General features: G+C 39.4%; 1 protein-coding gene across 1 annotated transcript in view; it reads right to left on the bottom strand.

Annotated features, from left to right (window-relative positions):
- Nucleotides 1-2,332: 2,332 nt before the first annotated feature.
- Nucleotides 2,333-13,512, bottom strand: part of QRSL1 (glutaminyl-tRNA amidotransferase subunit QRSL1) — a 36,879-nt gene continuing 25,699 nt past the window's right edge. Inside the window, exons 9-11 of the mRNA XM_004044469.5 lie at nucleotides 13,057-13,174; nucleotides 5,631-5,836; nucleotides 2,333-3,033 (exon numbers count right to left, since the gene is read on the bottom strand). Coding sequence (XP_004044517.3) covers nucleotides 2,813-3,033; nucleotides 5,631-5,836; nucleotides 13,057-13,174 — 545 coding nt within the window. The 3' untranslated portion in view covers nucleotides 2,333-2,812. The remainder of the gene's footprint in view (nucleotides 3,034-5,630; nucleotides 5,837-13,056; nucleotides 13,175-13,512) is intronic.

The following is a 13,512-nucleotide window of genomic DNA, read 5'->3' as shown; positions in this document are numbered from 1 at the left end:
TTTAAAAATCCTAAAGTTACTTATTTACATTAGGAGGTGCAGCTATTTCCTAATAGGAATAAGCACTTTTTTTTGTCATTTTGCAAGCTCCTCTTCTATACCATGCCATCTTTATTTTTAAACAGCCCAGTCTGATGTCATCACAGAGGACCTGGTGTCAGCCACTCAAAGGGAACATTCTGCCTCCAGGGTTTCAGGTGCTTTTCTTGGTAACGCTAAGTGTGGGCTAGCGTGGAACAGTGGTTTTCCCGCTTGCTCCTTTGGCTCTCTGTGGTGGCAGGGCACCATGTTTTATGATCACATCATTTTTTCACTCTGACACGTGTTCAAACTTTTGCTTTGGTTTGGGTCTTTCAGGTGTTATCAAGGAACTCATCTTACACATGTAGACATCTTCACCTTTCAAAAACACTCTGTTCTGGAAGTTCTGTTGCTAATTTTAGAGTTTAATTAGCTGAGACAAAGAAAGTATTTGCCACTTAAATTCCCAGACAGTGACTTGGCAAAATGAGACCTACTAGATTAAGAGTAAAAATGAAGAGAAAAGAAAAACAAATTAGGTATCATTTCATGGTAGTTGGGTATCAGTATATGAGAACGGTAAATGTTTCAATTTTTAATTTCCAGATTCAAATTATTAGTGCAGCTCATGTAGAGATACAGGAACAAGAGATTTAATATTATTTGAAATAATATTGAATACTGAATAATATCATTGAATATATATTGAATATTATTATTTCGGCCAGGTGTGGTGGCTCACGTCTGTAATCTCAGCACTTTGGGAGGCTGAGGGAGGCAGATCACTTGAGCCCAGGAGTTTGAGACTAGCCTGGGCAACATAGGGAGAGCCCATCTCTCTCTCTTTTTTTTAAATTCATTACATAAAAACAGATTGGGGCAACGGTTTGTTTATTTACTTGCTTTTGACATCATATTTGCTCCTTCAACTAAAATGGTTTCCTCCATCTAGGATGTTGTGGTGTCTGAGCAATTAAAAAACTTAAAACGGTTTCCTCTTGCTATAAAGTAATGCAATTTTCTCTCTTATGGATTTCTTCCTCTTTCAGGGATTCAGAGTCAAAATTGATAGGAATATTACTAAGCCTGGCACATAAAACTTTTATGTGAAGTTAATCAGGTTGAGTTTTGGGAGCGGGAGGATCTCAGAGAGGACTGAAAACTAACAGGTGACGATGAAACATTCCAGTGGTTCTGCAGATGATTCTGACTCATTATTTTCTCTTCATGAACGTCATATTTAGAAAACAATTTTTTCTTACTAAACAAAGTGAATTTATTAAGTAACAATTCAGCTTTCATTTATCAACAATATGTAAGTGCTGGATTAAAATACCTGATCAATATGAGATGACAATGGTGTTCTAGTGAAGACACAGAAATCCAGTGATGAAGCCTTATCATGAGTAAATGGATGGTTTCCATTAGATTTTGTCAAATATTGAATACAGATCTCCATTAATATCTCTGGGCTCGAGGGGCCCAAGTAAAAAACACTCGTAAAGACAGTCAAGAGGAAAAGGAAACCATGAGATATAGGAGAATCTGGGGTAAGGCAAGGTCTTGCCATGCGCATCCCCTCTTTGGCATCATCAGCAAATTATCTGCACATTTTTCAGAGTGTATGTTACTTGTGTATTTTGAACCTTTTTCACTAATACCATGCTCTGCTATCTACCAAGTTTCCAATCTGTGATGGTCTGTTAGGTTACAATAAACGTTTCTATGACATTAATGAGCTCATTTATGATCAGTAAATAGGAGCATGAACTCAGTGTAACATGGAGTTGTTCTGGCTTCTAGGCATGGGCTCTGGAATAGCAGAAGTAAAATTGTAACTCTAAGGAGGAAAGGAAAGTTCTCAGTCATTTCAGCTCTTTCTTAGGGAAATAAAAGGAGTCCCTGCACCTGGAGCTCCTCCCCAGAGAGGCATACCCCTGAGATTTGCATGATTCTGGGCCCTGACTGGTTGCATTTCCTCCTGTGCTCAAAGTTCCTCTTCCACCTGCTCTGCTCAGCGCTCAGAAGCCAATAATCCCACTCAATTGTTTCTGTGCATTTTTAACAACCCCTGAGGCGGCCTTCACCACATGATAAGTTGCCTGCCTAGGCTATCCAAGTTACCTCTAGAAGGACTATTCATGTTTTTGTTAGTGCTTCAGTTACACAGACGTATAATTTTTGAGAAGTTTATCCCTAATCTTATTTTTACTGTAAACTCTTTAATGAACATTATGGCAGAATGCATTGTTTTTGAGGAACAGGTATCTTGTGTTATTGTAGAAGTACTGTACACTTAGTGGATGCTTACTAAATGCTGACATGTTATTTATTATTAATTGTCACAGGAATTTTAAAAAGTAATTCCATGGAATGACTGTATTAACAAGAACCTAATTACAAGAATTGAGCAAGACCATTTGACTCTCTAGAGTACAGAATCTCTGAACGTCATTTTATTTTATTTTATTTATTTTGAGACACAGTCTTGCTTTGTCACCCAGGCTGGAGTGCAGTGCAGTGGCATGATCTCGGCTCTCTGCAACCTCCACCTCCGGGGTTCAAGTGATTCTCCTGCCTCAGCCTCTTGAGTAGCTGGGACTACAGACGCCCGCCACTAAGCCTGGCTAATTTTTGTATTTTTAGTAGAGACGGGGTTTCACCATGTTGACCAGGCTGTTCTAGATCTTCTGACCTCATGATCCGCTCGCCTTGGCCTCCCAAAGACCTGGGATTACAGGTGTGAGCCACTGCACCCAGCCTAAAAGTCATTTTAATTTGTAAGATATGTTTACTGTTTTAGAGAGACAGAGGCTAACTTTTCATTTTCAAGGACTGCTGAACAATCATCCATGAGTTCTTGAAGTTGAATAACAGGAAACTGTACTTGTTTTTCAAACCATTTTGCTACTGTAAGAAGCTGCTGGTCACAAAACGCACGTCCAATAAACTGCAGTCCTATTGGCAACCCTTGGTTTGAGAGTGCAACAGGGATACTCACTGCTGGCAATCCTGGGAAAAGAAGGAAACCCAGCAGGTGATTAATTCTCCACCCTAATTAGCAGAGACCTCTTCCACTTTCCAGTGCTAATAAGTACAATACAGGATAAGGTTTAAAAAACAACCAAAAATATTATGCTATATAATGCTTTTGTACTATGTTTTGTTTACTTAACAATACATCTTGGAAATCATTCTGTATCAGTTCACAGAAACCTTCTTCATTCATTTCTTATTGCTGTATAGTACTCCATTACTTGGTTTTACCATAATTGAGTAAACCAGTCTTCTGTGGTTGGGTATTTAGACTGTTTTCAATATTTAGCTATTTTATACAATGCCCCAGAGAATTACCTTGTGTATGTATTTTTTTGGTATTCTTGAAATTTTCTTAGATGAGGAGGAGATTGCTTCATCAAACAACAAACGCATATGTAATTAGATATTGCAAAATTCCCCTGCAAAGAAGTTGTACCATTTTGAACTTCCACCTATAGCCTTGCAGACAGAGTGTGTTGTTCAGTTTTTGAATTTTTGGCAATCCATTAGATGAGAAATTAGCTCAGGGTAGTTTTAATTCCAGGTTTGGGCAGAGAAAGTACAAAATCCCAGACCATCTTGTTATACAATAAAACAAGTTTTCAAAAATTAATGGGGACAGTTTTAAAGGATACATATAACTTGAAGGGGCTCTTATTGGCCAAATTTAAGGCAATTTGAGCATCAAAAACAATACTGACAGTAATTTGCTTATAATATACATTGAATTAAAGAAAAAAAGGAAGGCTCTTCTTTAGAGAATACCGCTAGCTAATAAATGTAGAAGGAATGACAGATTTAGTAAAGCCAGAATTTTGTAATTCTCTAGCTAATATTTCAAGGATGATCAATGAATGCTAAAACTGGGTTCAAGATAATTGGAAAATAGGATATTCACATGGTCTCAAAATATTACCCCAGAAATTGCTTAAAAAATGATAAAAGGAAAAATGTACCTTTTTATAAGGAAACATCTAGCAGTTACTTCCTTAGCGAAGTGATCAACTTGGTTTCCAAAAGTGAGACAAACTGATACTAACTGTTTCCTGACATGAAGATTATGTAGTACTTCTACCAAAAATGTTTAACTCAACCCAATCATGAGGAAGCAATCTGACAAATCCTGATTATGGATGGGACATCCTACAGCACAAGTGGACTGGGCTCTTAACATTTTTTAAGTGCTAAAGATAAGAACTGTTGAACCAGAGTTCTACATCCAGCAAAAATAACCTTTAAAAATCAAAGGGAAATCAACACATTCTCAAAAGGAAAGCTATGATAATTTTTCATCAGCAGACCTACCCTAAAAGAAAGGCTAAAGAAATTTCTCTAAACAGAAGTGACAAAATAAAGAACCTTGGTACTTCAGGAAGGAAGAATGAACACAGTAAGCAAAAGTATAGGTAAATGTAATAGACTTTCCTTCTCCTCTTAAGTTTTCTACATTATGTTTGATGATTGAAACAAAAATTATAGCATAGCCTGATGTGGTTTTAAAGAAAAAAGAGAGGTGGGGTGATTGTTCTAGATTTTAAAAAGATACCATAAACCAATGTAATATATCAGGAGGAAAGACAACTTATAAAAGACACTTTTGGTAGAACTGAGAAAATTTGAATATAAACCATATTTAAATTATTCTTCAATCATGTTAGTTTTCTTAGGTATGACAATGGAATTGTGGTTCTGTAGGAGAATTTATCCTTATAAGATTTGTACAAAAGAATTTAGGGGTGAAGTGTCATGACATCTGAAACTTTCAAATGATTCAGGTAAAAACAAAGTTGTTTGTGTGTGTGAGTGTGGGTGTGTAGAAAGAGGAAGAGAAGGGCAAAGCAAATATAATGTTAACAAGATTACATCCAGGTGAAGGGCATATCAGCATTCATTATACCACTTTTTCAGCTTTTCTGCGGGTTTTAAATTTTTCAAAATAAAAGTTAAAAAAAAAATTACTAAGTGTGTTGTGTTTGTGTGTGTGTGGTGAGAGTGCATGCAAGTGTACTGATATAGTTTGGATCTGTCTCCCCACACAAATCTCATGTTGAATTGTAATCCCCAATGTTGAAGGTGGGGCCTAGTGGAAGGCAACTGGATCATGGGGACGGTTTCTCATAAACGGTTTAACACCATTCCCCTTGGTGCTGTTCTCGTGATAGTGAGTGAGTTATCACAAGACCTGGTTGTTTTAAAAGTGTGTAGCACCTTCCCCCTTTCTCTCTTGCTTGGGCTGGGTCATGTAAGACATGGCTACTTCTCCTTCACCTTCCACTGTGAATTTAAGTTTCCTGAGGCATTCGCAGAAGTGGAAGCTGCTCAGCTTCCTGTACAGCCTGCAGAACTGTGAGCCAATTAAACCTCTTTTTTAAATTAAATTATCCAGTCCCAGGTATTTCTTTATAGCAGTGTGAGAACAGACTAATACATGTACACACACACACTCCTAAGCATTCCAAAAGGATAGACTTTTGCTTTTCAGAAACCATCTAGCTAGAATCTTAAGTTGAAGACCAGGGTATCTGCCTAAGAATTTGAAGAAAATCAGAATGTTCCTGAGGAATCCTCACCTGCCATATTTACAGCTTGTGTAAAAATATCATCCTGGGCACTTCGGGTTCTGTTGTCCTCTTTGATGAACTCCAAGTATGGTACTGCCTCACTCAAGGTGGTGGGAGTTAGCAAGACATCTACTCCAGAGTTAAAAGCATTTATGAAGTCATTAGCAATGAGGCGTCTCACTTTCTGTGCTTTGACAAAATAATTTTCATAGTTTCTGTGGGAAAAAAGTAGGTGACGTTTTTAAGGATTTTTTGTATTTTTCTTTTAATCAATTATCTTACATTAGGCTTGATAAAGAACCATTGGATTTCCATTTTCTGGCTGAATAAAAAGTTTGGCTTGCCTGTGTAATGCCCATTCCCTTCCCCCTGGCTCCCCAGTGGTGGGGCGTATATGAGAGAGGAGTGTTTTTCTATCATAGACGTCATAGGGGAAAGTTTGGGGATGAAGCAGAGCTTAAAGGCATTTCAATTAAGTTAGAAAACTGAAACAGACTGTTGAGAAATCTTTTCCACTTTTCCCACCCCAAAACAGCCTGGGGCCTGACATCTTCTGCCCTGGGCCCCTTTCTCTTGATGTGGAAAGTCTGAATGCAGTATTTATAGACTTCTAAGGTTTTAAAATCCTGCATCAGGAAGAAAACCAGAAATACTGGTTGGTTAAATAAAGAGTTTAGGCATTGTTTAGAAAAAAAAAAAGAACCACTGGATTCTTGGCTTTTATGAGGAGGCACCACTAAGATTCTTAACATATAAAAACGAATTCTCTTCCACTGTGTTGCCACTCTAAAAGTTTGTATATATAAATTAATCAATCCGAATTCAGAATTCACTAGTAGATGCAATTCTACATGTATAATCTCAAAATATTAATAACTCCAGGGCTATCATTAAACCAGAATATTCATTGGTGAGGAAAGTAAAGTACACAGCAACAAATGACTTTCTAAAGGTTACTAAGATAGACAGCGGTAGACTATGCAGTATTTGAATTTTGTATTTTACGGATAGGTATAGCCCAGGGGTAGAAATGTGAAATTCAAGAATGCTTATTTTACTAAAAAGACTAAAGAAAAAGCCAGACATAGGGGTAACCATAAGTCAATGATACAAAGAAAAGGAAAAAAAATCCTTTAGATTCTTCTGAAGCTGTTAGGAGAGGCTAGCAAGAACTAACTGTTCTAGGCCGGGCGCAGTGGCTCACGCCTGTAATCCCAGCACTTTGGGAGGCCGAGGTGGGTGGATCACCTGCGGCTGGGAGTTTAAGACCAGCCTGACCAACATGGAGAAACCCCATCTCTACTAAAAATACCAAATTAGCCGGGCGTGGTGGCTCATGCCTGTAATCCCAGCTACTCAGGAGGCTGAGGCAGGAGAATTGCTTGAACCTGGGAGGCGGAGGTTGTAGTGAGCTGGGATCGCTCCATTGCACTCCAGCGTGGAGAGCTGGAAACAAGAGCGAAACTCCGTCTCAAAAAAAAAAAAAAAGAACTAACTGTTCTTTTCCACAACAGTTTCCACAACAGTAAAAATGGATATACCTGCTCCAGTTTTACTGAGGGCTAAATAAAATACGATAAAAACGTGAAATATGTTTTACTCTAAAAGAGTGGTACAGAAATATCATAGGTCCTTACTCTTATTTGACCACCAGGTCTACAGAGAGACCAATGCAGGCATCACATATAATTTACACACTGACAACACCTAAGTGGTTTAAACACCATATTCCAAAACCTGAATTTTATAAAGAACAAATACTGGCTGGGCCTGGTGGCTCATGCTGTAATCTCAGCACTTTGGGAGGCCGAGGCGTCAGATCACAAGGTCAGGAGTTCGAGACCAGCTTGACCAACATGGTGAAATCCTGAATCTACTAAAAATACAAAAAAATTTAGCCAGGCATGGTGGTGGGCGCCTGTAGTCCCAGCTACTGGGGAGGCTGAGGCAGGAGGAGAATCGCTTGAACCCAGGAGGTGGAGGATGCAGTGAGCCAAGATCGCGCCACTGCACTCCAGCCTGGCGACAGAGCAAGACTCCGTCTCAAAAAAAAAAAAAAAAAGAACAAATACTTGTTTTCTATTAAAGTTCTTCCTACTTTAAATATGGCTCAGAAGAACTGCTTCCATCCAAGATGGAGTAATGGAGATGGGATTTACCCTGTGCTATGGTTTGAATGTTTTTCCCCTCTAAAACTCATGCTGAAATTTAACTGCCACTGTAACAGTATTAAGAGATGGGGCCTTTAAGAGGTGATTGGGCCATAACAACTCCACTCTTGAGTGGGATTGGTGCCATTCTAAGAGGGAAAGTTCAGCCCCCCATGTGCTTTCCCTTTCTCTCCCTCTTTTTCTCCCCACCCTTGCTTTCTGCCATGTGTGGACATAGCAACAAGGCCTTCACCAGGTGCTGGCTTCTCAATGTTGGACTTCCCAGACTCCAGAACTGTGAGCCAGTAAATCTCCGTTCATTATAAATCACCCAGTCTCAGGCATTCTGTTATAGCAGCAAAAATGAACTAAGACTGCTTCTCAGAATAGGGGATTAAAAAAAAAAAAGAACTAAGACACTCTGCCTTCTTAAACAACTAGAAAACTGGACAAAATATATGAAATGACCATTTTCAGGCATTAGACAACAGACATTCAGGAGAAAAAGTTGTGAGAGAAGAGAAACAAATGAAGTAAGCCAGGCCAGGTGTGGTCCCTCATGCCTGTGGGGTGGCTGGGGGTAGGATTCCTTGATCCCAGGAGCTCGAGACCAGCCTGGGCAACACAGGGAGATCCTGTCTCTACAAAAAAAAACTACACGAGTCCTAGCTTCACCGGGGGGTGGGGAGTGTTGAGGGTTGCTGAGAAGAGCTTGAGCCTGGGAGGTCGAGGCTGCCAGTGAGCCATGGTCATGCCAATGCACTCCAGCTTGGGTGACCAAGTGAGGCCCTGTCTCCAAAAAAAGAAAAGAAAATGAGATATGCCCTTTGATTTCCCCAGCTTAATGCCTAGGGGCAGTTTTCAGGCCTCATTCCAGAGAGGAAGCTAAACAGTATGTGGGGTGGGGGTAAGTTAAAGGGACAGAGATCTGAAGTTCAAGGAGGCAAAGGCAGCTAGAATTTGCAAAGCAGGGTGCTGAATAGAAGGGAGTGGCACATAGAGAGAGCTCAATAGATCTGCAGGGAGATTCCTTGAGTCTTTGGCTGAGTACTGATCTACGAGTGCATGAGAAGCAATTCCCAAGGCTGGGGAAACAATCCCCAAAGAGCAGTGGACTGAACAATTCCTAGAGCTCAAACAGGGACGGAAATAAGTTTGTGTTTTGAACAGCCAAAGCGAAAGACTCGAATATATGCAGCATCAAAGCATCACCTCAAAGTAAAGTAAAATTAGCCCTGGACTAAAGGCTGCTTTGGATTTATCTTAACAAAGCTTTAAAAGAAGACTTGAAAAGAGCCAACAAATTCCAAGCACCTTTATTGCATCCTGGGAAAAAGCCCAACACTGTTTAAAGGAATATAACAAAAGTCTAGCAAATGACAATGTAAAATTCACAATATACAGACATGAAAAGCAGCAAAAAATATGACCCATAACCAGAGAGGGAAAAAACATTAATACACACAGATGCAAAAATGATGGAATGAGTAGATAAGAACATTAAAACAGTTACTATAAATATATATATATATTTTTTTGGAGACAGAGTCTCACTCCATCACCCAGGCTGGGGTGCAGTGGCACAATCTCGGGTTACTGCAACCTCTGCCTCCCAGGTTCAAGTGATTCTTGAACCTTGGCCTCCCGAGTAGCTGGAATTACAGGCAAACACCATCCCACCCAGCTAATTTTTGTATTTTTAGTAGAGACAGGGTCTTGTCATGTTGGCCAGGCTGGTCTCGAACTCCTGACCTCAAGTTATCCACCCGCCTTGGCCTCCCAAAGTGCTGGGATTACAGGTGTGAGCCACCGCACCCAGCCTAAATATGTTCTATATGTTCAAGAAGGTAGAAGAAAACATAAAATAATGAAGAAATTGAAGGGATAAGAAGTACCTACATGGAACTTCTAGAGAAAAAAATACAACGTATAAAAAATGTACTGGAAAGAATCGACATAACAGAAAAAAAGATCAGTGATTCTGAAAACAGTAATGGAAACTAGCCAAAAGGAAGCAGAGAAGGAAAAAAGACTGGGGGGAAAAAAAAAAGAATGTAGTGTCTGTGAGCTGTGGGACAACATCAGGCAGATTAATACACATGTGAGAAGAGTTCCAGGCAGATGGAGGACAGAAAAAATATTTGAGGAAATAATAGCCAAAATTTTCCAAATTTGATTAAAACTATAACCCAACAGATCAAAGCTGCTTAACAAACCCCTATGCAGAAGAAGAAATATGCAGAGAACCACACCAAGCCACATCACAGTCAAATTCCTGAAAACCAATGATAAAAAGAAAATCTTAAAATCAGAAGAAAAAAAGATACATTATATACAGAGGAATGACGATAAGAATGACAACAGACTTCTCAGAAACTATGTAAGCCAGAAGACAATGGGCAAAACCTTTAAAGTACAGAAAGAAGAAGCAACCTATACTTTTTTTTTTTAAAGAGATGGGCTCTCGCTCTGTCGCTCAGGCTTAAGTGCAGCGGTGCGATTATAGCTCACTGCAGGCTCTCACTCCTGGGCTCAAGCAATCCTCCCACCTCAGCCTCCTGAGTAGCTGTAACTACAGGAGTGCACCCTGTGCCCAGCTTAACCCACATTTTTAAACCCAGAGAAAATATCTTTCAAAATTAAAAGCAAAATAAAGAGTTCTACATATAAACCAAAGCTGAAAGAATTCACTGCCAACAGGACTACAAGAAATATTAAAGAAAGTTCTTCAAGTAAAAACAAAATTATACCAGATGGAAATTTATACCTCTAGAGCAGAGAGAAAAGCACCAGAAATACTAAATATGTAGGTAAATATAAATGACACTATTTTTCTCATTTTAGATCTTTTTAAGAGAAAAATTATTGTTTAAAGAAAAAAAAGCAGAAGAAAAGGTTAAAAGAAAAGAACAGATGGGACAAACAGAAGATAAATAGCAAAAGGTAGATATAAATGTGTTACATAAGTAAATATTTATGTCAATTAAAAATAAACTCTTCCTGGCTGGGCGTGGTGGCTCACGCCTGTAATCCCAGCACTTTGGGAGGCCAAGGTGGGCGGATCACGAGGTCAGGAGTTCGAGACCAGCCTGGCCAATATGGTGAAACCCCATCTCTACTAAAAATACAAAAATTAGCTGTGTGTGGTGGCGTGTGCCTGTACTCCCAGCTACTTGGGATGCTGAGGCAGAAGAATTGCTTGAACCCAGGAGGCAGGGTTGCAGTGAGCCGAGATCGTGCCATTGCACTCCAGCCTGGGTGACAGAGTGAGACTCTGTCTCAAAAATAAATAAATAAATAAATAAATAAACTCTTCCTGGCACATAAGTTGACTTTTTAAAATAAAAAAAGTATTCCGAATCTCATTTTTCCTATCACTTTTGTCTACCCAAGTTGACCCAACTTGGAACTGACTCAGGAGCTAAGGATACCAGCAGTAATTTTAACTTCCTTTTATCAGAACCCCCAAATGGTGATCATGAGGAATGCTTTCTGACTTCTCTCCTTCAATTTCTTTTTATGCTGTTACAATGACCTATATAATTCATCAACTTGTGCCGAGATAAACAATATGGTTCTAATCAGTAATATTTGGCAAAAGTAACATCTTTAGCTTAATAAATGTTTTCACTTAGAAAATTATTTCCTTTTCTTTTCCTACTCCAAAGTCATTACAAGCATCTGGTCAATATGGTAACAGTCTTTTAATCTGGAACATAACCAAATAGTATTCTTTTTTTTTTTTTTTTGAGATGGAGTTTCACTCTGTTGCCCAGGCTGGAGTGCAGTGGCACGATCTTGGCTCACTGCAACCTCTGCCTCCTGGGTTCAAGTGATTCTCCTGCCTCAGTCTCTCGAGTAGCTGGGATTACAGGTGCCCACCACCACGCCCAGCTAATTTTTGTATTTTTAGTAGAGACAGGCTTTCATCATGTTGGCCAGCTGGTCTCGAACTCCTAACCTCAGGTGATCTGCCCACCTTGGCCTTCCATAGTGCTAGGATTACAGGCATGAGCCACTGGGCCCGGCCTCAAATAGTATTCTTAGAAAAAGTAATCCTGTGGCCTGGCATGGTGGCTCATGCCTGTAACACCTGCACTTTGGAGGTTGAGGTGGGTGGATTGCTTGAACCCAGGAGTTGGAGATCAGCCTGGGCAACATGGCAGGATCCCGTCTCTACAGAAAATACAAAAATTAGCTGGGCATGGTGGTGCATGCTTGTAGTTCCAGCTACTAGGGAGGCTGAGGTGGGAGGATCACTTAAGCCCAAGAGGTCGAGGCTGCGGTGAGCTGCAATCACTTCACTGCACTCCAGCCTGGGTGACAGAGTGAGACCCTGTCTCAAAAATAAAAAGTAATTCTAACTATCGGCCCTGAGAGGATACACAGATGAATAAAATGCCTTCTGCCCTTGAGGGCATGGAGAAAAACTCCAAGAAGCTCTTCATTACAATAACCAATCTTGCTTTTTCACACTTCTCATGTCCTCTTAGACACACTTGGTGGTATAGAAGATGAGGCCTGTTCACAAGATTGTGAATAAACTCATAATGAAGACAATTGAAGGAGGAGTCATAGTCATTTTGAATTCTTTCTTAGAGTAAAGACATACATAATACAAGGAAAAACTAAGTTGATTTAATACATTTTTCAAGAGACAATACAACTCCCTGCTTAAGGCTCTAACAGCAATAAACCAATGTGGTAATACCCAAAGGACATTTAATGAGATTAAAATCCTTAATGGCTTCCTACTTACACTCATTCCTTGGTGTCCGTTGGGGGTTTGGTACCAAGACCCCTGTGGATACCAAAATCTGAGGATATTTAAGTCTCATATAAAATGGTGTAGTATTTGCATAAAACCTATGCACACCTCCTGCACGTTTAAAATCATCCCTAGATTACTTGTAACATCTAATACAATGTAAATGCAAGGTAAATAGTTGTTACACTGTATTGCTTTTTAATTTGTATTACTTTTTATTGTTGGGTGTTATTTTTTATTTTTTGAATATTTTTGATTTGTGTTTGGTTGAATCCAAGGTTGCAAAACCCACAGATATGGAGGACTGCCTGTAATTTGTACCAATCATTTAGCTAAAGTACCAACATTTCTTTTGTTTTTGAATACCAGGACCCAAAAGTGCCATAAACAGGTCTTTCCTAATTCAAATCATAAAGATTTTGTTTCTTTACTAAATACCTTGACTTATAAGACCTGATAAGAGACATGTTACTTGAGGTTTCAAGAATGAAGAAAGTTCCTAAATGAGTTGTCTTACTCTTTTAATAAGAAAAAGTTTCCTGAGAGAATTCTTCCTCTCACCACATCATTAAACCCTTCTCGTCTGGTTGCAGCATACATGGCTTCAGTGGACACATCAATGTCACATCTGTGACCTGAAAACAAGAAAACGGTAAATATTACTTGAAAGGAAGTAAAGTCAGTAAAGTTTTGGCTAAAATCAGGCCTAGATTCACTTTTTTTTTTTTTTTTTTGAGATGGAGTCTCACTCTGTCACCTAGGCTGGAGTGCAGTGGTGTAATCTCGGCTCACTGCAAGTTCTGCCTCCCTTGTCAAGTGATTCTCCTGCCTCGGCCTCCTGAGTAGCTTAGATTACAGGTATGCGCCACCATGCCTGGCTTATTTAGATTCACATTTTTGTCACCAATACTAAAGTTTAGGGAGTTGCCCTTAATCGTTTCTTTTCCCCATCTGCCTTTTGACTGATGGACTG

This window comes from Gorilla gorilla, chromosome 5 (assembly GCF_029281585.2).
Source record: "Gorilla gorilla gorilla isolate KB3781 chromosome 5, NHGRI_mGorGor1-v2.1_pri, whole genome shotgun sequence".
Classification (NCBI taxonomy): domain Eukaryota; kingdom Metazoa; phylum Chordata; class Mammalia; order Primates; family Hominidae; genus Gorilla; species Gorilla gorilla.
Note: the sequence above shows the minus strand (reverse complement) of the source record. Positions and strands in the feature narration are given on the sequence as shown.